General features: G+C 38.7%; 1 protein-coding gene across 11 annotated transcripts in view; it reads left to right on the top strand.

The window, feature by feature from the left end:
* Positions 1-21312, top strand: part of RTTN (rotatin) — a 145464-nt gene that overhangs the window by 37482 nt on the left and 86670 nt on the right. For 10 of the 11 annotated variants that reach the window (XR_012157271.2, XM_073331722.2, XM_073331720.2 and 7 more), the window contains 8 exons: positions 1391-1530; positions 1907-2078; positions 5713-5812; positions 10606-10694; positions 15431-15548; positions 15862-15958; positions 17459-17527; positions 20084-20272. Coding sequence is in view for 10 of the 11 variants with exons in the window: in XM_073331722.2 (XP_073187823.2) it covers positions 1391-1530; positions 1907-2078; positions 5713-5812; positions 10606-10694; positions 15431-15548; positions 15862-15958; positions 17459-17527; positions 20084-20272 (974 nt within the window). In the remaining variant the exon portion in view is untranslated. Of the gene's footprint in view, positions 1-1390; positions 1531-1906; positions 2079-5712; positions 5813-10605; positions 10695-11612; positions 14472-15430; positions 15549-15861; positions 15959-17458; positions 17528-20083; positions 20273-21312 lie in introns of those variants that run through there. The other variant, XM_073331729.2, reaches the window with a different exon arrangement.

The raw sequence follows: 21312 nt of genomic DNA, 5'->3' as shown, positions 1-21312 counted from the left end.
CTCACTGCTGTTTTTAGCAAACTAGCTAGAGTACAACTGGTGTGGGTATATCTACACAAGCTATAGGTTGTATCTGTACTGCAGTGTGGACATGCTCTTAAGTGGTAATGTACAGTGAACCCCGATTGCTGATTTGCCCCAGAAATGTCTTCTGCAGTGTCCATTCCCTCTCATTGGACACTCTCATAAATACTACGTTTGCTGCCTCCAAAGAGGCAATGCACACACCAGCCTATTAGACTAGCTGAAGACTCTCACTTCACTTTAGTACACTGCACTGAGATGGTTTATAATTAAACAAGAATAAGTCCGCAGACTATGTCTAAGATTTCCAAAGGGGTCCATACCTCCATTTGAAATTTTTTAGGGGTCTGCAAATAAAAAAATAGGTTAAAAACCATGGCTGTAGCCCTCCAGACTTGAGGATCCAACGTTCACAGGCTCAAAGGGTGCTGTGACCCCTAAGTGATGAATAACTAAAATGTCTCTTTGCTCTTATAGTACCCAAAGTCCATTGTCTCAGCCTCAAGAGTCAGGAAGGATTTCTGGGGTGCTTGCTAAGGTGCCGCTTGTTAGCTTGATTGCTTTGTTTACCTTATGTGTAAATATTCTTTCCTTGCCCTCTGCCTGTAATCAAGCCAGTCAGACAGTTGAATCCACATACCTTTGTCTAAGGCAGACTGGATTTATGCACTGCCTCCAAAACACATTTTAAGAACATATTTCCCACACAAACATACACATCTTTGTACACAAACTGTACATACATCAAGCGATGATATTTGGGACCAGCTTGTCACCAGTTTATGTATGATACTTTATGGCATACCTTTTAGATACACACTATGACAACAGTGTTTGTGGAGGGGATAGTGAATATGTCAGGCCTGATGTGAGTTACAATATGGTTGGCCTTCTGCTAGTGGGCATTGATGAACTCTTACAGTCACACCTGGTTTTTGTGGAAACATTTTATTTTGCAGAATTAAAATGATTTAACTTTATTAAAAAAAGTGATAGTTGCCTAAATAGTCCCCCACCTTCTATTGTTTTAAGGTAGGTGGCGTCCTATTTTTTAAGTCACTGGGTCGTGAGAATTTAACTTTGGGGTGTTCTGGAAAGGTAATCATTGTCTAGACTTGAATTAGAAAGTGTGTGAGGCAATTCCTTCCCTAGATGTGCTTAGAGGGAAGAAGCATGCGCTTAGAGGGAAGGGCATGCTTTATGTGCACTTCCAAGACTGTTTCATTTGAAGTACTTAGTACAATTCAATATAATCTTACCTAGAAAACATACAGTTTCCATTCATATGGTTTTGTTTTTTGTCAAAAGTAGACATGCTTGTTTCTTAATTAAGCAAACTGGTGAATAGGTTTTTAAATGTTTTTAGGGTTATGCAGACACAGAAGAGACACTGGGTACCCACATCCTGAGTCTAAGCAAAACGTCTTCTGACAAAGGAGAAGGGATTCTCCCTAGAACTACTAGATTAAGGGCTGCTCTACGACTTCTCTTCTCAAAAAAGCAGTTGTGAGTAGTAATGTCCTGTAATAATTTCAGCATGTGATTGATGTATGATATTAGCAAGTCTAACCTAAACTGTTAAAACTTATTCCATTGATTTACAGTGAGGGCTGATTTGAAATGTTGTGGGTAAATGATTAATTCAATAGCTCAGACATAGGTGAGAGGTTTATTGCAGGAGTGGGTGGGTGAGATTCTGTGGCCTGCATTGTGCAGGAGGTCAGACTTGATGATCATAATGGTCCCTTCTGACCTTAATATCTATGAATCTTAAACATTATCAGTGTGTTTTTTCTGACATTTTCTAACTCTGTATATATATCTGAAGAGCTAAAATGCCCCACTGAAAAGAACCATTATCCTTAGTACTTTGTTTCCTTAGAGTCCGTTCTGTGGCACTGAAACATCTAACATTCCATCTCATGAATGAAGAAGGGGCCAGCCTGAAGCGCCCTCTTTTGCATGGTTGTGTTCTCTCCAGTGTTCCTAACTTGTTTATTGTGGAAAGACCTATTGAGCTGAAGTTGGATGATACAAAAGAGTCAATTATTAAGGTGACCAAAATATCTTTTTAGCGTATTTTGTCGTTCTGTCCTTTTTGAACTGCTGATTAACGTCATGTGAGAAGGCTGCTGCTTGTCATTTATTTCACCTTCTGCAGGTTACAGTAATCTTTTCCCTTGAATGGTCTTGCACCTTAAAAATAAGACTGCCAGAGAACCTCTACCCTACAAACTTTAAGAGTAGCTTTTATGTTATAAGATATGTAATGGGGTCGCCTCTCACAAGTGCCCCCTTGTGGTCTGGTGTGAGCCTTCCATTTCTTAGTTGTTGGCATCCACCTTTTGCGAGTGCCCCCCCTTCCGCCGCCAGTTGTTTTTTTGATGTGTCTTCAATGACTCAGCCCTCTGGCTGAGTCTCACACACTGTCTTCCACCAAGGCTTCCCCCCAGAGACACTGCCCTCTATAACAGTCTAACAGGGCCCATCGCAGTACTCTCCATTGGGGTGTCCTTTTCGGCAGCCCTCCCTAGGCTCAATCTTTAACCAGACCAATAGGGCCCATCGTGGTACCCTTGCTTGGTCTGGCTAGTTTCTGGGCTCAGTCCTTGCTTGGTCCCTGCAGCCACCCAGGAGCTCCTTCTTAGCTTCTCTGATCTTCGGCAGTCCTTCCTGGTCTCAGCCCTGCCCACACTGAGCTGTCTGTGGTCCTGTTGCTCTTCCAGCCAGCCAAGAACCCAGCCCTCTGTCTTTCAGCTCCAGGAAGCAACTGACTGCTCTGTCTCTGCTGCTTTTCGTATGGCCCTCGTGACCTCTGGTTGGCCGTCCAGCAGCCCCTCTGATTGGCTGCTTCCTCTGCAGCCACTCTAGGCTGCCTGGAGTACTTCTCCTCTGCTTTCTGGGGCACGGTGAGGCAGGGCCATGAGGCCTCCAGCAGGGGGCCTCTGGACCTAGTCCACCCCATCACAAGGTGTAACATTGAATGAGACATGGGTTCACTTACTACTCAGCTTCACTAGATTTTACCCTGTGCAGATAAGTTAGCTCCACAAATGCAAAGTGGATGTACTTAGCTGCACACTATAATAGCTTATCACACTTGTTAAAATTCTATTGTGCATGAGTAGAACATTTTTTCAAACGGTCATGGTTCTGTTAAATCAAAACTATCTTTTGCTAGAATACTCAAAGGCACTTTTCATTGTGAAATATTTCCAGGCCAAATGTCAAGTGTCTGCCTCTGGCCACTTGTGCTGCTGGGAAACAAAAGATTACAAGACTCTTCTAATCATGGGAAAAGTGTACCTTTTAAAAAAATCTCTCGTTTCACTCAAACAGCTGCTCAGTTGCTCAGTTTCCAAAAAAATATTCACATTGGGTAGTCTGTCTAGATAATCTCAGCCCAAAAGATTAAAATTTTATGATGAAGATATGAACAATTGAAATGGGATTAATACATAAACAACCACGTAACCTTTGGTAATAGTGTTAGGTAGTTCCTACTATAATTTTTTAATAATACAGGCTGACATCAAAGCAAATGTCAGAGTTCTCTTCGTACTGTCATCTTGTCTTTAGCTGTGTTTTTGCTTCAAGTTGAACAAAATTCCATAGATCCACGTTCTCACAGTTATTCTCACAATCATGGAAGGAATTCCCATGGAAAGTAACTTTGGCGTAGAATGCATGATTATCATATACAGTAGCGTCCACTATGTGCTGGCTTCTTTTGAGACACTCAAGGAGTTTCTGCTCCATAGAGCTGATAATGTAAGGATAGACAGACAAGTAAACAGGTTAAGGGAAGGGGAAAAACAGCAGGCCCTTAGGTAGGTGCAATATCTGCTGCAGAAGATATAGATAGGTGAACATCTCATGCTTTCTGGGAGACCAACAGGTAAATATATACCTTTTTGGTCATATTACTGTATGTTGAAACTTGCTGAAAACCATTTAATATCCCAGCTGCTTATGTTGTGCAACCTCAAACCCAAATAACAGATGCTTGTAATCCAGGATAAGACAGGTGCAAAACAGTTCCTTACCATACAAGCAAATTCTACATCTATAATATAAGATAAAATCCAGGACCTACTTGTGGCTGTTGGGCTCTAGATTAGAAGTTCATGGTCTGCAGGAAACTGATGGAAGCAAATAGCAACCAATAAAATAAATCAAAATGTTAAATGAGTTGTGAAAGATGACATTCTTCCTCCAGCGTAAAAATAATGTAGCCACTCAGTTTACCATTGATTTTTTTTAAAAAATGTAAGATCTAAAATCTCTCTGTATATGTTGAACTTAATAGCTGACCTAAACACAAGCCATTTTAGAGAGAGTCTTTTTCATTTAGCTAAAACTATACCGCATTGAAATGTCAAGTAGTGAACATGTCAATGTAGTGAACATAGGATCTAGGACTATTGACTCTAATTCCCTGCTATTGTAGGTAACTACGTCACATAATCATGAATATATGCATGTAATAATAATGTACATTACTGCACTTGTTAATTACACAAGAAGAATGAGTATGAATATGTCAGGGTTCCCTCCCCCTTCTGAACTCTGGGTACAGATGTGGGGACCCGCATGAAAGACTCTCTAAGCTTATTTTTACCAGCTTAGGTTAAAAACTTTCCCAAGGCACAAATTTCACCTTGTCCTTGAACAGTATGCTGCCACCACCAAGTGATTTAGACAAATAACAGGGAAAGGACCACTTGGAGTTCCTATTTCCCCAAAATATCCCCCCAACCCCTTACACCCCCTTTCCTGGGGAGGTTTGAGAATAAACAAGATGAGCACAAACCAGCCTTGGATTTTTAAGACCCAAAAAACCCAATCAGAGTCTTAAAAATCAGAACTGTATTAGAAGAATGAAAAAAAATAAGAGAACAACTCTGTAAAGATCAGAATGGAAGATAATCTTACAGGCAGTCAGATTCAAAACATAGAGAATCCCTCTTGGCAAAAACTTAAGTTACAAAAAGACACAAAAACAGGAATATACATTTCCTCCATCACAGCAAATTTCACAAGCCAAAACAAAGAAAACCGAATGCATTTTCTAGCTAGATTACTTACTAACTTTACAGGAGTTGGGGGGCTTACATCCTTGATCTGTTCTCGGCAAAGGTATCACACAGACAGACAAAAGGCTTTCCCGCCCCCCTCCAGATTTGAAAGTATCTTGTCCCCTCATTGGTCATTTTGGGTCAGGTGCCAGCCAGGTTACCTGAGCTTCTTAAACCTTTACAGGTAAAAGGACTTTACCTCTGGCCAGGAGGGATTTTAGAGCACTGTATACAGAAAGGTGGTTAGCCTTCCATTTATATTTATGACAGAATATAAATACTTTTTTGAAATGTCTGTTTTTGCATACTTTAAAAAACAATGGGCATGGTACGTTGTTGTTGTTGTTGTTTCCAATTGCTACATTCTGGAAATTGTTAATTTTTTGTTCCCCAAGAAATGCTTTAGAAGCTCAGTAAATCAGACCATGATCAGTTCTGAGTGAATATATATATGCTGCTTGTAAGGATTTTTAGAATGGATCCTAGTCACATTTTATTTAGATCGTTTGTTATATGTCCTACACTTTGAGGGAATCAGAGGGCTAGTTTTCCTGTTTAACTAAGAGACATATATTGTAATGTATTTCTAAATACAGTTTTGTTTTAATAGGATGAGGCAGTGGAAAAACTGTATGGTATTCTTACTTCTGACACCATTGACCTAGTTTTGAGAAAGTCTGCAGCAGAGCAGCTAGCTATAATTATGCAAGGTAAAGTGTTCTGGAAATATTGATTCATGTGCTGGTGAGCTGGTTTTCTGCTTGAAATGCTATTTTCAAAATTTAACTATGTAACTTCCCCTTATATTATCAGACCAATATTGCAAAACTGTCATGAAAATTTCACAGCCCAAGTTCAAGATTTACTTGCCTGCTCTTGTTATACTTGAGAATGAGGGATGTAGATTTTATTCTCCCATCGGGGGAAAAAAGAATGGCTCTACCTGGGTCAGAGGGCAAGTATAATTCTGCAAAGTTACGGTAAACCTAATGGTTGGGATTTAAAATAGGGCTTTTTAGATTGACCCAGTCAACATGTGTTTTCCTTCCTTTTTTTCCTTGAACTTTATCACCTAATTTATTCTTGTTTATTAGAGATAATGACACTGCAAAATTCCTGCATTTCCATGCTAGTTATTTCTGCTTGCGTGGAAGAGACCATTCTCTTTAGCAAAGAGTAGGGTTTTTTTTAGTGTTATCCAATTCTTGGCTGAGATTGTCACTTTTTAGATTATGAACTCTATTTTGTAGACTGCAGTATTTTCTTCAAGTGGGCGAGGTCAGTCTTTAACTTGATTTTATTAAGTTACACTTGAAAACACAAGCACTCACTGGAACAGTAGAGTCTTCTCTTACTGCAATGGTCTTGAGGCTTGGCTAACTCACTCTACATTAACAAATTTATTTGAGCATAAGCTTTCGTGGGCTGCAGCCCACTTCATCGGATGCATAGAATGGAACATATAGTAAGAAAATATATGAGAACATGAAAAGGTGGAAGTAGCCATACCAACTGTAAGAGGCTAATTAATTAAGATGAGCTATTATCAGCAGGAGAAGGGAAAAAAAAAACCCTTTGTAATGATAATCAAGATGGCCCATTTAGACAGTTGACAAGACGGTGTGAGGATACTTAACATGGGGAAATAGATTCAATATGTGTAATGACCCAGCCACTCCCAGTCTCAATTCAAACCCAAGTTAATGGTATCTAGTTTGCATATTCATTCAAGCTCAGCAGTTTCTCATTGGAGTCTGTTTTTAAAGCTTTTCTGTTGCAAAATTGCCACCCTTAAGTCTTTTACTGAGTGGCCAGAGAGGTTAAAGTGTTTTCACATCTGTGATCTTCCAGAAAACACCATCCTGGCCACTAGGGATATAGAAGCTCTCTACACCAACATTCCACACAAAGATGGACTACAAGCTATTAGGAACAGTATCCCAGATAAAGTCACGGCAAACCTGGTGGCTGACCTGTGAGACTTTGTCCTCACTCACAACTGTTTCACATTTGGGGACAATGTATACCTTCAAGTCAGTGGCACTGCTATGAGTACTCGCATGGCCCCACAGTATGCCAACATTTTTATGGCTGACTTAGAACAGCGTTTCCTCAGCTCTCGTCCCCTAATGCCCCTACTCTACTTGCGCTACATTGATGACATCTTCATCATCTGGACCCATGGAAGAGGAATTCCACTATGATTTCAACAATTTCCATCCCACCATCAACCTCAGCCTAGACCAATCCACACAAGCTGTCCATTTCCTGGACACTACTGTGCTAATAAGTGATGGTCACACAAACACCACCCTATACCAGAAACCTATTGACTGTTTTACTTACCTACATGCCTCCAGCTTCCATCCAGGACACACCACATGATCCATTGTCTACAGCCAAGCTCTTAGATACAACTGCATTTGCGTCAATTCCCTCAGACAGACACACACGCCTACAAGCTCTCTGTCAAGCATTCTTAAAACTACAATACCCACCTGCTGAAGTGAAAAAACAGAAGAGTACCCAGAAGTCACCTACTACAGGACAGGCCCAACAAAGAAAATAACAGAACGCCACTAGCTGTCACTTTCAGCCCCCAACTAAAACCTCTCCAGCGCATCAACCTCTCCAGCGCATCATCAAAGATCTACAACCTATCCTGAAAAATGATCCCTTACTCTCTCAGATCTTGGGAGACAGACCAGTCCTCACTTACAGACAGCCCCCCAACCGGAAGCAACCACACAACAAAAACACTAACCCAGGAACCTATCCTTACAGCAAAGGACAATGCCAACTCTGTCCACATGTTTATTCAAGTGACACCATCATAGGACCTAATCACATTAGCCACCTGCACATCTACCAATGTGATATATGCCATCATGTGCCAGCAATGCCCCTTTGCCATGTACATTGGCCAAACCAGACTAAAGAATAAATGGACACAAATCTGACATTAGGAATCATAACATTCAAAAACCCATAGGAGAACACTTCAGCCTCTCTGGCCACTCAGTAACAGACTTAAAAGTGGCAATTTTGCTACAGAAAAGCTTCAAAAACAGACTCCAATGAGAAACTGCTGAGCTTGAATGAATATGCAAACTAGATACTATTAACTTGGGTTTGAATTGAGACTGGGAGTGGCTGGGTCATGACACGTATTTAATCTATTTCCCTTTGTTAAGTATCCTCAGACCTTCTTGTCAACTGTCTAAATGGACCATCTTGATTATCACTACAAAAGTTTTTTTTTCCTTCTGATAATAGCTCGTCTTAATTAGCCTCTGACAGTTGGTATGGCTACTTCAACCTTTTCATGTTCTCTGTATGTGTGTATGTATATATATCTTCTTACTATATGTTCCATTCTATGCATCCGATGAAGTGGGCTGTAGCCCGTGAAAGCTTATGCTCTAATAAATTTGTTAGTCTCTAAGGTGCCACGAGTACCCCTGTTCTTTTTTCGGATACCGACTGACACAGCTGCTACTCTGAAACCTGTCACTCTACATTGCTGTGCCTGACTCAGAGTCGACAGCATAAGGAATAAGCTTTCCAAAAGTTTTTATAACTTGCCTTTTCCTCTCAGTTCAGTTAGATCTCCCCTTAAAGAATCTAGTAGAATGTTGAGGAGGTTGAGGGAAGGCAAGTAGCTATTGCTTTTATTTAAGAGAAGTGTTTTGTGAAAAAGCCTGACTGGGTCATTCACACCACCGGTCTCAACTGATGTGCCTGGGCACAGTAGAGCTTCAATTGCAGCTAACAAGGAGCAGTTTACATTAGCCTGATCTGGTATAGGAAGCATGTGTACCAAAGGGGGTTCACTCTGAATGAGGAGTTCCTTCTATCTTTCTGAATTTATGTTCTTTGCTGGCCAGGATGTCAATGGTGGCTAGAGTTCATCTAGATAATGTTCCTCACTCTGCTTAATCCTAAGAAGCTGCCTGCAATTAAAAGGGGCTGAAATGTCACTTGTGAGTTGGCAGAGGCTTTCACAGAATCAAGATTAGCTTCTGTGATTACACTGTCTATTATAATGAAGTTATAGACTCCCTGTTGTTTTTAATGTAGTAGATTTGGGGAGATGGTGGGATAAATAAAAATAAATAAAATAAATAAATAAAAATAAATAAAAAACAAATAAAAAAAATCTGTGGGAGCACAGGGAGAAAATATACAAATTTTGTTAAAGAACAAATTTAGGTGAAGGCATGCAAACGTTGAAGGGAACATTCTCTGGGTCAATACATGGTCCAGGTGCACTCAGTAGTCTGAACTCAGAGAGCTTCAGGCTTTATGTAGAGTGCACAGGTGCATTCCAAGAGTGGATTTGTACATAATCTATTCAAATTCCAGTTGCAGATAAGTACTGTTTCTTTCTCCTAGCAAGAAACCCTAGTAGTAGGAGTTAACTCAGTTTTCTACAATGAAAAGATACTGACATTTCAAATATCAAATTTGCATTTTCTTGGTAGGTCATATACATGCATACAGTTCTTTTACATCCAGTGAACTACATTCCATGTTGGCTGTTGTAGTTTTCAACCTTTAGATAGGAAATACCAAGCATGACTCAGGGTGAAACTGCAGCTATTTTACTCAGCCCAATAATCTTAAATTCCCAAGAGAAGAATCTCTCTCATTTTAAAAACAAACAAAAAAAACCAGCCTCTGAAATACCTTCCTGAGTGTTTGATTACGGTTTTTATTTTTGAGCCAGGTGCTGTAGGTGGTGGTAATTGTACTGAAAAATAATTTCATTTGAGTATGTTTAAAAACTTACTGGTGTGTTAACCAATGATAAACATTGTAAATATCCTAGGTGAAATCATGGTTCCATCAACGTCAGTGGGAGTTTCACCTAGCTTTCCATTTATTTTTTTATTTTAATTGTGGCAGCTCTAGGAACTCCTGTTATGGACCTGGGCCTCATGGCATTAGGCACAGTACAAACAGATAACAAAATGTCTCTCCACCAAAGAGTTTATCCTTGTCAATAAACCAATATTCAGAGTATTTAATAAAATAATCCAAGGGGTTGGTGTATGAAAGAGATTGGCAATGAGATACAGATCCTTTCACTTGAGGAATAATGGTAAAAATCATTCTCTGATGTCTCCTAGGTGCTGAGGGAAAATGAGTTCATGGTCTCTTACACTTAGTAGGCAGGTATCTGTATCTCCACAACTACCATCATGACTGGCATAGTCATTGGCAGCCTCATTCCTGAGGTCAAGTGTTGTTTGGGTGTGTTAACCGAACTTCCTTGTCACCCCTTGAGAATAGGTGTAAGACATGTTGAAAAGGCTTTGAGGAGGCTTGCACTGCTATTGCCTGTGCTGTACCTATTCCGTGGCTAGAGGGCTTTGGCATTCAGTGATGTAACATTAGTACATCTCACCAGCATTAAAATAGTGTGTGCTCCCACCCAGAAAGTTAAATATAAAATTGGTGTGGAACTAATGGCTTTTGCTAATGCTTTTTTCTCTTACAGATGCCAAAATGCATGATGTTGTGAAAAAACTGGGTTTGATAGATAAGTTATTTGTTTACTTTACTGAATGTGTACACCGGGATGGCAAGGTAAAAATATTACCATGAGTTGTTTATTTTTGTAAATGTTGTGGTAAAAGCAGTAGAACTTGATATCTACCTCTTTTTTTTTTTTAAGCACAGTCTTTAAGTATATTAATTACACTAATAACACGACCATCTAAGAACACAAATATGTAATCTTGCTGTATGTTTGCTTTCTTCACTTGGCTTTTGCTTATGGTAGGTTCCCTATTAACTTAATCCATATGTGTAGTTAATATAGTTATCAAAATTGTGATGGAAGAATCTGCTATCCCCATTAACGCAGAATCATAGAAATGGTCTGGAAGGGACTTCAAGAGGTCATCAAGTCCAGCCCTTTCTGGTGAGGCAGGACCAAGTAAGCCTAGACCATTCCTGACAGATTTTGCCCAATCTGTTCTTAAAAACCTCCAGCAGTGGGTACCTTGGAATCCTGTTCTTCAATTTAGTTACCTTTCTAGTTAGTTTTTCCTAATACCTAAACTAAATCTCTCTTGCTACACATTAACCCATTGCTTCTTGTCCTACATTCAGAGGACGTGAAGAACAGTTGATCTCTTTATAATAACAGTTTTAAGATATGTTAAGGGCTATCAGGTTCCCCCTCAGTCATCTTTTCTCAAGACGAAACATGCAGAGTTTTTTTTACCTTTTCTCAAAGGTCAAGTTTTCTAATACAGTAACTCCTCACTTAACGTCCTAGTGATGTTCTTGAAAAATGCAACTTTCAGCGAAATGCTGTTAAGCAAATCCAATTTCCCCATAAGAATTAATATAAATGGGTGAGGGGGGGTAGGGTCCAGGAAAAAAAATTTCGCCAAACAAAAGACATTATATACATATACAGTATAAGTTTTAAATAATTTTAAACAAACAATTTAATACTGTACTCGGCAATGATGATTGTGAAGCTTGGTTGAGGCGGGGTGTAGTGGGGTTGGGGCGCTGGGGCTTGCCCTGTTCCACCCGCCTGGCGCTCCTGCCGGGGAGCGGGGTGGAGGCACGGGGCTTGCTCTGCTCCGCCTGCCTGGACCTCGTGCCGGGGAGAGGCGTGGGGGCTTGCTCCGCTCCGCCTGCCCAGCGCTACTGCCCGTGGAGCAGGGGCTTGCCTGCTTCCCGATTAGAGCAGTGGGCGGGGGAGCCAAACAGCGTTATAAGGGAACATTGCAGGACTTTAAAGGAGTATGTTCTCTAATAGGTCAGCGACCTAATAACAAAATAACATTAACGGGGACAACGTTACTGTACTTGTTATATTTTTTGTTCTCCTTTGGACTCTTTCCAATGTATCCACATCTTTTCTGAAGTGTGGCACCCAGAATTGGACACAGTACTCCGTCTGGGGACTCACCAGTGCCGAGTAGAGTGGGACATTTACCTCCCGTGTCTTACAAACAACGCTTTTGTTAATGCACCCTAGAAAGTTGGCCTTTTTCACAACTTCATCTCATTGCTGACTCTCATTCAATTTGTGATTCATTATCAGCCCCCAGATCTTTTCAGCGGTATACAACCTAGCTAGTCATTACCGCCATTTGTAGTTTATTTTATTTTTCCTTCTGAAGTGTAGTATTTGCACTAGTCTTTATTGAATTTCATTTTGTTGATTTCAGACCAATTCTCTAATTTGGTTAAGTTGTTTTGAATTCTAATCATATCCTCCAAAGTGCTTGCAACCCCTCCCAGCTTGGTCTCCTGTGCAGATTTTTATAATCCTGCTTCCAGTCCACTATCCAAGTCATTAACGAAAATATTGAAATCTCTAATCTCTCCCTTGTTGAAGACTAAAAAGTGATTTTAAAGGGTTCATAAAGTCAAACATTGTCTTTAAAGGTTGCATCCTGGACTCCTAAAGTCCAGTCCTCAACAGTGAGTAATCTACAAGAAGCAGACATGCATTGTAAAACATCCAAAGTTTATTGAGGAACATACAGATAGAAATAAAACAGCCTCCTGAATGCTTGAAAACTGCTGTCCTACAGAGCATTCACCAGGGAAATCTCAGCAGACAAGGTCACCCATAGAATTGAACAACGAGTTTGTAGCAGTCAGACATGCCCAAGCCTTTTTGTGTTTGTGATTGATTAGAAAACACTTAAAATTTCATGATCGTTCATTATTTCAAAGTGTTTGAATGCTTTATGTAAAAATGTCTTGGGCAATAGACTGTTCACAGGCTATTTGCTTGGATTAACTTTGGCTGCTGGCTCTCATACACTTCGAGACTTCAGGTTATAAATCCATGGTACGCCCACATCTTGAATACTGTGTGCAGATGTGGTTGCCCCATTTTAAAAAAGATATTGGAATTGGAAAAGATTCAGAAAAGGGCAACAAAAATGATTACGGGTATGGAACTGCTTCCATATGAGAAGCGATTAATAAGACTGGAACTTTTCAGCTTGGAAAAGAGACAACTATAGAGGTCTATAAAATCATGACTGAGGTGGAGAAAGTCTATAATAGAGGTCTATAAAATCATGACGATGTGGAGAAAGTAAATAAGAAAGTGCTATTTACTCCTTCAAATAACACAAGAACTAGGTTGAAATGAAATTAATAGGCATCAGGTTTAAAACAAACAAAAGTAAGTATTTTTTTTCACACAATGCATAGTCAACCTGTGGAATGCCTTGCCAGAGGATGTTGTGAAGGCCAAGACTATATCAGGGTTCAAAAAAGAACTAGATAAGTTCATGGAGAATAGGTCCATCAGTGGCTGTTAACCAGATGGGCAGGGATGATGTCCCTAGCTTCTGTTTGCGAGAAGCTGGGAATGGGCAAATTTTGCTGAATTTTTAATTTTTTGGTGTAGAATTCCCTTAGGAGTCTGAAGACCACAAAACACTTGTTAATTTTACAGAAGTTTTAATTTTAAGTTTATGAAGAAATGTTTTTAAATATTGATACTGGAAAAGGTATCTTACCTCAGTCACATTAAGGAGTTCTATCGCCAGATTCTGATAGCTTGAATGTGAGATCTACTCAAGGCTATTGCTGCAGAAGAGGTTTAATTCCCACAGCTCTATTTTGCCAGTTTTATTTTAGCATGATATTATGTTTTTGTTTAACATACAGAATACTAAGCTAATAAAATCCTTTTGACTTAGAGAATTGTCTATAGTTAACACTATAGTACTGATGCAAACAAGCAGAATTTTTGTTAAAGAATATCAGAGTAGAAACCCCTTAATAGGCATGATTGAGGAAGAGCACTGGTTGTGAATCTAGAGTAAAAAATTAGTGCTTAAATTAACCAAGCACCTAAGTCACAGTAAAAGTCAAGTCTAAGTCAATATTAAGTCACTTAAGCACTTCTGAAAATTTTTCTCTTAATCTTAGTGGGGAGAAGGTTGTTTGTGTGTACAGGAAATTTGGAAATCACAGTAAGCTATCACTAACTGTGTTACTTCTGTTTTGGCTGGTGTGTTTTGTTTGTTTATCTATGGTATGCTCAAAGTGGACAGGTGGGAAAGGAAGGTGGATTAATTGATATAGAAAGGCGAAGTCACTATCTTCATTTTCCTAAAATAAACCTTATACATCATAAAAAGACTGAATATCCATCATAAATAAAAACTTGGCTAAAATTAATGACTGGAATATTGAACATTTTGCTAGATTAAGTCATTCACCAATACTTTCAAAATGCTCTTGAAATGTGACTAGACTGACAGACCTGGAGAGTGAAGTTCTCTAACCACAGAACAGTTATGAGCTTCATCTATGAAAACTGTCCACCAGGATCTCTCTACCCTGATCTGAAGGGATCCCCTTATGGTGGTGAGACCATGGCTTAATTCCCATGTGCATTCAGTTTTTTTTGTACTTAGATATTGACTGCATACAATATCAAGATAACTTAATGCACCAGTTTGAAAAAATATACATAGAAATATAAACTTTTCAATAATTTTTAAAAACTGTACTGTAAGTATCCTTTTGGGGAGGGCTGCCAATGGAGTGCTGGGGAGAGCAGAGTTTTAAATAAAGCCTCAGAAGCAGCCTCTAGTTATAGTGGTGCAAACAGATTTCATAAAACAAATCTTAAGTATAGAAACTAAGGAAAGCAAAGTAATGGAATAGTCTCTGAAATACTAATATCTGAAAGAGATAGTAGCTTTAGTTCTTGGTGTTCACTGGACAAATTGTCCAAATGTATTCTGCTCTTTACATTCTGAATGAGGCCTTGGTTCTGTTTCTGGCTAGTCCACTGACACTCTAATCTTGGGCAAGTTACCTTACCTATCTGTTTTTCGGTTTTCCTATCTGTAATTTGGGGATAACAAAATTTAGTCACTGCTGTGCTGCACTTTGAGATCTGCAGATGAAAAATGCCATAAAGTATAAAATATTATTTATACTTTATTTAATTAGAGCTATTTGGAAATCTTTCTAATATAGACAGGACTTTAATTTTGTTTTTTGAAATGAACATTCAAGGAGGGGTGTGAGGTTAGAGGTCCAGAAAAATATCTGTTTACACCTGGAAGTAATTAAAAATATCCCACTGAACTTATTATAGCCAGTTAGGATGCACTGATTTCCAGATTCAATCTTATTGGTTAACAGTTTTCTAGGTCTTGGTGCTTTTGGTCTTTTGAGGAGATAAATAGTAGAAATTCCTAGCATGGCAGTTGTCTACTAATCATAAATTAAGAATTTTCTCATTTACTTGACTAAATAGTACTGCATATAGGGAGGCATCTACATTAACATACTCTTTTTTTTCTCCCCTGCAGATCATGGAATGTATTGTGTTGCCATGTCTTACAGTTCTACGAAAACTTGTATATGCTGATCCAATTATACGCCTGTCATTAGCACAGCAGCCTTCTATCCTGCTAACGTTATTGAGAGGTGACTTGAAAAAGCTTTGAAGTACTTTAAATGGAAAGAAAATGTCTGAAATATGACTAGCTATTTACAAACTCTCCTCCCTCCCCCCAAAAAACAAATACCAAACTCTCCACTGACACAGGATCAGTCTGTGGCTACTTCAGATAGCATAAAATGTTAAGAAAAAATGGCTTACTGATTTGAGCCGGTATTCTGTTCCTTTTGAAGTTAGTACTCCTGTTGAGTTAAAAGGGTTATATCAATGCTCTTGTATGTACTGTTGACTACCAATGTTTTAATGAAGAATGTTTTAAATTTATCTTGTTTTATTCAGTTTCCTTGATATTCCAAGATGACTGTGCTGTTCTGACTGAAAGTGCAGCATTGCTTTGTCTTCTGTTGTTTGATGAAGTAGCAAGAAAAGAAATCTGGTAAGCAAAACTATAGTAATTTAAAAATACCTCTCTTCATTATCCCTTTGTATGAAAATGTATAATTTTCTTGTTATGTTTTTGAGTTTGCACAAAATATTTATCCTACAATTTAATATAGAGCCTGATCTAAAGCCTATTGATATGAAGGGGTGTTTCTCTATTGATGTCAGTGGACTTAGGTTTTAAAGGCCGCATCCAAAGGTCTTGATCCAGTTGTTGGATCCTTGCACTTACATTGAATAACTCCTGTAGAGTCATTTGCAAGATAGAGGCATACGAAATTTTCCTTTAACCTCACAACAGATTATCTTTGATCATTACATTTCATTAATGCATTAGAAATAATTTCATTTCTTACCATTTGATACATACTTTGTTAGTCATGTTTGTACGGTGCTTAGCACAATAGGGCCAGAACCTGGCTGAGGCTTCTGGATTGTACAGCAATATAAATATTTCATAATAATTCTGTATTTGTCTTAAATTAAAATATTATTGCAAAAGCTCTTATTGTTTGTTTGCATATCTTTTCTGTAAATGCATTCCTCAATTATTTAAACAGTAAGCCAGGGTTCAGCAATCTTTGGCATGCGGCCTGTCAGGGAATTCCGCTGGTGGGCCGGGACGATTTGTTTACCTGCAGCGTGTGCAGGTTCGGCCGATCGCACTCCCACTGGCCGGGGTTCACCGTTCCAGGCCAATGGGGGCTGCGGGAAGCAGCGTGGTCCGAGGGATATGCTGGCCGCTGCTTCCCACAGCCCCATTGGCCTGGAACGGTGAATCATGGCAAGTGGGAGCTGCGATCGGCCGAAGCTGCGCACGCTGCAGGTAAACAAACCGTCCCGGCTCGACAGCGGATTTCCCTGACGGGCTGCGTGCCAAAGATTGCTGATCCCTGCAGTAAGCTCTCTTAAAATTTGAAAAAAATAATACTGCTTGGTTGATGGTAGCTGGGATTCCATTTAAAAATCCGTTTGTCTTTCCAAAAAAACATTTGTATGTGCTTCATCACTCAAAACAAATGTTAAGTCATTGGAAAGAAAGTTAGTATTGTCTTCTTGCAGTTCATATACTTGAAACTTATTGGAAAGAGTTGTTACTTTTATGTGAGGAAATACAGAATTAATTTGAACTGACCATAACGCTTTAATATACCACTATAATGTTATCAGACAGTAAACACATACAACAGATATTCTACAGGTAAATACCAAAGTATGTATGTCTTAAATTATAATATTATTGCAAAAGCCCTTATTTGTTTGCATGGTCTACAAACAAGTCAATATTAACAAAATAATATTATATGAATATACTGTTTGTTGAGAAATATCCTGTGAAGAGCCAGAAAGGAGAGAGGAAATAAAAAGATAGGTTATCAGAATTATGAAGTATTGGTGTTGCCTTAGTAGAAAAAGCAGAGTTTAAGTCAGGCAATAACAGCTAAAGATGAATTTCAGTCTAATACTACTGTTTAATGAATCTTTCTTTTTGCAGGGCCGATGATGTATCCAGTAATTGTTCTAACCGAACTGCCTTCAGCTTGCCTGTAGCTATTGTTAGACGGTAAGGCTCTTTACAGTTAACTTTATTTTTGTCTATGTGCTGCCAACCATTGGGGACCAATACATTCCTGGGATAAAAAAATACAGATACAGTAGAAACTCACTAATCTGTACATTTTGAAATTCACACAAAAGAATGATGGTAACTGCGTCTTTCCTCACAACCCATTAAAAATGTAAAAGTAAGTGCTGAAGTAAGGTGTCATATTGTTTCATGAGATTTCATTGTTTTTACAAAATGCACTATAGCATTATGAAGTGTTAAAAGTAAAGCTAAACAAAATTCTCAAAGTAAATTAAAATATATTTTGTGATGCATTAGCTTTACTGTTCTGTTTTTTCCATTTACTTGTTAATTTGCAGTAAGTTTCCTAGTCATCTGTGTGGCTTCTGAAAATTGTGTTATAAAGAGCAATGGTACCGTGTGTTTTGCCCAAGTGCTAATTTTATACGTAAACTAATATGGAGCTTTTATATCAATGAGTTTTTACTTAGTAGACATGAAAATTCTATTTGTTTCCCTGAATTGATCTGAAATTTCTGATTTATTTTTTTAAAACTTCAGCTCTACTCAAGCTGAAGGAATGTTGTTTGCCGTTGTGAGCTGCAGATGACAGCAACAAAAACTCTGATCCTGTATCAGAGTAGCAGCCGTGTTAGTCTGTATCCACAAAAAGAAAAGGAGTACTTGTGGCACCTTAGAGACTAACAAGTACTCTGATCCTGTAAACTCTTATGCAAGAGTTTAACTTACATGGATAGTCAGTGAGATTATTTACAAGTGCAAAGATAAGCATGGACAGAATTAGTGTCCTCAGACACTAAACACCTGGAATGCCGAGTCATGTTAACTTTCTGCTCAGCTCTGTGTTTTACGTTTCCTGTAAACCTGTCAGCTGCAAAATACTGTTGGTTGCAGAAGGACTAGTGGCCCATTGTGCTAGGCACTATACATTTAACGGATGCATGTGAAAGAAACGACATCTGTGCATCAAGGAGCTTACAATCTAAGCATATGATAAGAGGCAATAGATGGAGAAAAGCAAACTAGTGAGGGTGAAAGTGAAGTGATTACGGTTTTGCATAATAGTTAGCAGTCAGAGCAAATCATTTGTTAGGCAATATCCTTAGCTTTGTTTCTACTGTAATAGTATGTAACACTGTTAAAACTAAAAGAATTTTAAAGCTCTAACTTACTTTTCAGTAAGGGCCAGATCCTAAAAGGAGCTAGGAACATGTGAAAGTCTCCCTAAAATCAGCACAGGGCTTTTAACTATTCATGGATTTTATTGTTTTCTCAGCCTGGTTAACAAAAATATACTGCTCTGTTTCACTTTGATTAATAATCACTTTCTAACCAATTTCAAGTTCTCATGCACCAGAACATTATTAGTGTTTGGATTGCTAACACTTCAAGGGATATTTGTTTTAGTTAAAACAACAACAAAAGAACACCACCTTTAAATAAACCCCACTCCCACCCTTTTTTCCCCATGAGGTTGACAAAGATTTTGGGCTAAGGTTGGCCTTTGCATCACTTTTTAAAAAGTAATCTATCCAAAAAAGTGACTAAAATGACATTTTTGGTATTCCATACTTTTTGCCCTGCTCTGGTTTCCATATCAGATTTGCTCACCTTAAAGTTTATAATTTTTTTTGCCATTTAAACTTTTCAGATCAGGCTAATAATGAAAGTGATCAGTAAGCTCTAAAGATAATGGGGTTGTGACTCAGGAACTAGTTTGAACTACAGATCTGTTGTTGATGCAACTGTGTGAGATCAAGAAACCCCAGCTTGGCTGTCAGAGGTCAGGGTGAATTTTAGGGCTATCAGTTTTAAAACAAAACAAAAAATAAACTTCCAAACTGAGTAAATTTACATGGAAATGAGTAAGTAAATATGAAACCTCACAATACATGTGTAGTCTTTGCATGCTTTAAAAGTTTTCATTCTGAGCATCTTTGAGTGATTTGTTTTCTTTGGGGGGTTGGATTGTGATTGAAGTGTTTTCCCTTTATTATACGGTTATTCTTTTGTTTCTACTCAGAGGCCCAGTTTTGAGTCTTGCATTCTCTCATATTGTGACCATGTTGTTGTGGCAGGAGTAGTAGTAAATGAGAAGCTAGATTTCTATTTGTTTTACCTACCTAATTCTATGGTGTTCCTATATGGCAGCCCAGACACCATGCTATGTTTCCTAGCCAAAGGAGGTGGAAACAAAGAAAAGTATAGTTCTTCACTTGTTTATCTCTCTCTTACAGGTAGGTGGTGGTAGTAAGAAAATCCTTTTCAGGCTCTATATTCAGTGTGTTGGACGGGAAAAAATGGGTTTCTTCATAGTGGAGTAATCTTCCTTCACACACACAATCCTTTAGTCTGGGAACTTGGAGCTTCCAGATTGGAAGATGCTGTTGTGAAGGGAAGGACATATTTGTGTTCTGTGTTCTTAAGTAGTAAATGTGGCTTTTTTTCTCGCTCTGCAGACTTTCAAAAAACCTTGGTTGAAAGATTGACTGTCTTATTATAACTGAATATTTCAATACAATTTTTCTAAAGGTATCACCTCCCAATCAGAATCACTGCTCATCATGCAGTTAGTCCTAACTCTGTTGTTTTGCTGTTATCTTCTGACTGCTTGGCGTCAAAGCCTGTGTCAGACATGCTTAAGATGGCTTGGAATCTGTCATGGTACCATGGGATTGATAACCTACTGCAGCTGGTGAACTATGAAACAGAAGCACAAGCGTAAGTCATGATACCTTTATACTGAATCATAATATAATTAAAGTAGCCTTCCTACAAGGTTAAATGCCTTTTAACTTTATATTGCATTGTAGTCCAAACTGTTCATGGTTCAAAATCGCTATAATTTTAAGTGGTAAAGGATCACATACCGGCTGTTTGTGAAAAATGCTGTCAGGGGCTGCTAGTGTATCTGAGTTGCAGCTCTGTGATAAATCTAGAGCCTGCTCCTACTCCCATTAATATAGATTAAAAAACAAACTCCCTTTGATTACAATGAAATCAGGGTTAAGCCATAAAGCTAAGTGTTGCTGAACATGAGGCAGCTCATCTTGATTTTAGAGAGTGCTATATCCTGCTGAAGTAAACATTTGACTTAAATTCTTCATCTACTGTTGGTTTGGGATGGAATTTCCTTAAAACTGTTAATTTTATATACATGAAGGACTATTGTGGTCTTACAAGAAATTGGCCTTCATATCTATGTGAATTACATTTAACATAATTTTAAAAAGTGCTTAAATTTGCTGTATTTTGGTGTATTTTTCAGAGCTTAAATTTCCTACAAGTTGGCTCTGCTCAAAGGGCATTTGATTTATTTAGTAGGATTGAATTATCTGCTTACATATCTGTGATGCCTCCCAGGGTTACCCAGGGCTGTGAGGCATCTTGCTACCACTTGCCCTTAGCGTGAGGCGGCCTTGTCTGTACCTGCTGTGGATCAGCTGCTTGACTCCACCAGCCTCTGGCAAAACAAGCACTGTCTCCTCAGGCCTTGCTCTGCCTGTACAGGTTAGCGTTGGGGTTTGCCTATTGCCCAAGTCCTCCAAGCATCCTTCCGGAGTGCCCAGCCCATGATCTGTTGAACACTTTGAGGACTCTGATGCTTTACTCACAAAGAACTAGTACACACCAGCTTACTAGTTTAATTCAGGATCACCAGTCTACTTAACACACTGCACTGAGATATTCTTGTTTTCAGTATAAATATATAAGTTTTTATTATAAAAGAACAGAGATTCCAAATGATAATAAATAAGAAC

This window comes from Lepidochelys kempii, chromosome 2 (genome assembly GCF_965140285.1).
Source record: "Lepidochelys kempii isolate rLepKem1 chromosome 2, rLepKem1.hap1, whole genome shotgun sequence".
Lineage (NCBI taxonomy): Eukaryota > Metazoa > Chordata > Testudines > Cheloniidae > Lepidochelys > Lepidochelys kempii.
This window is presented reverse-complemented; position numbering and strand designations above follow the sequence as displayed.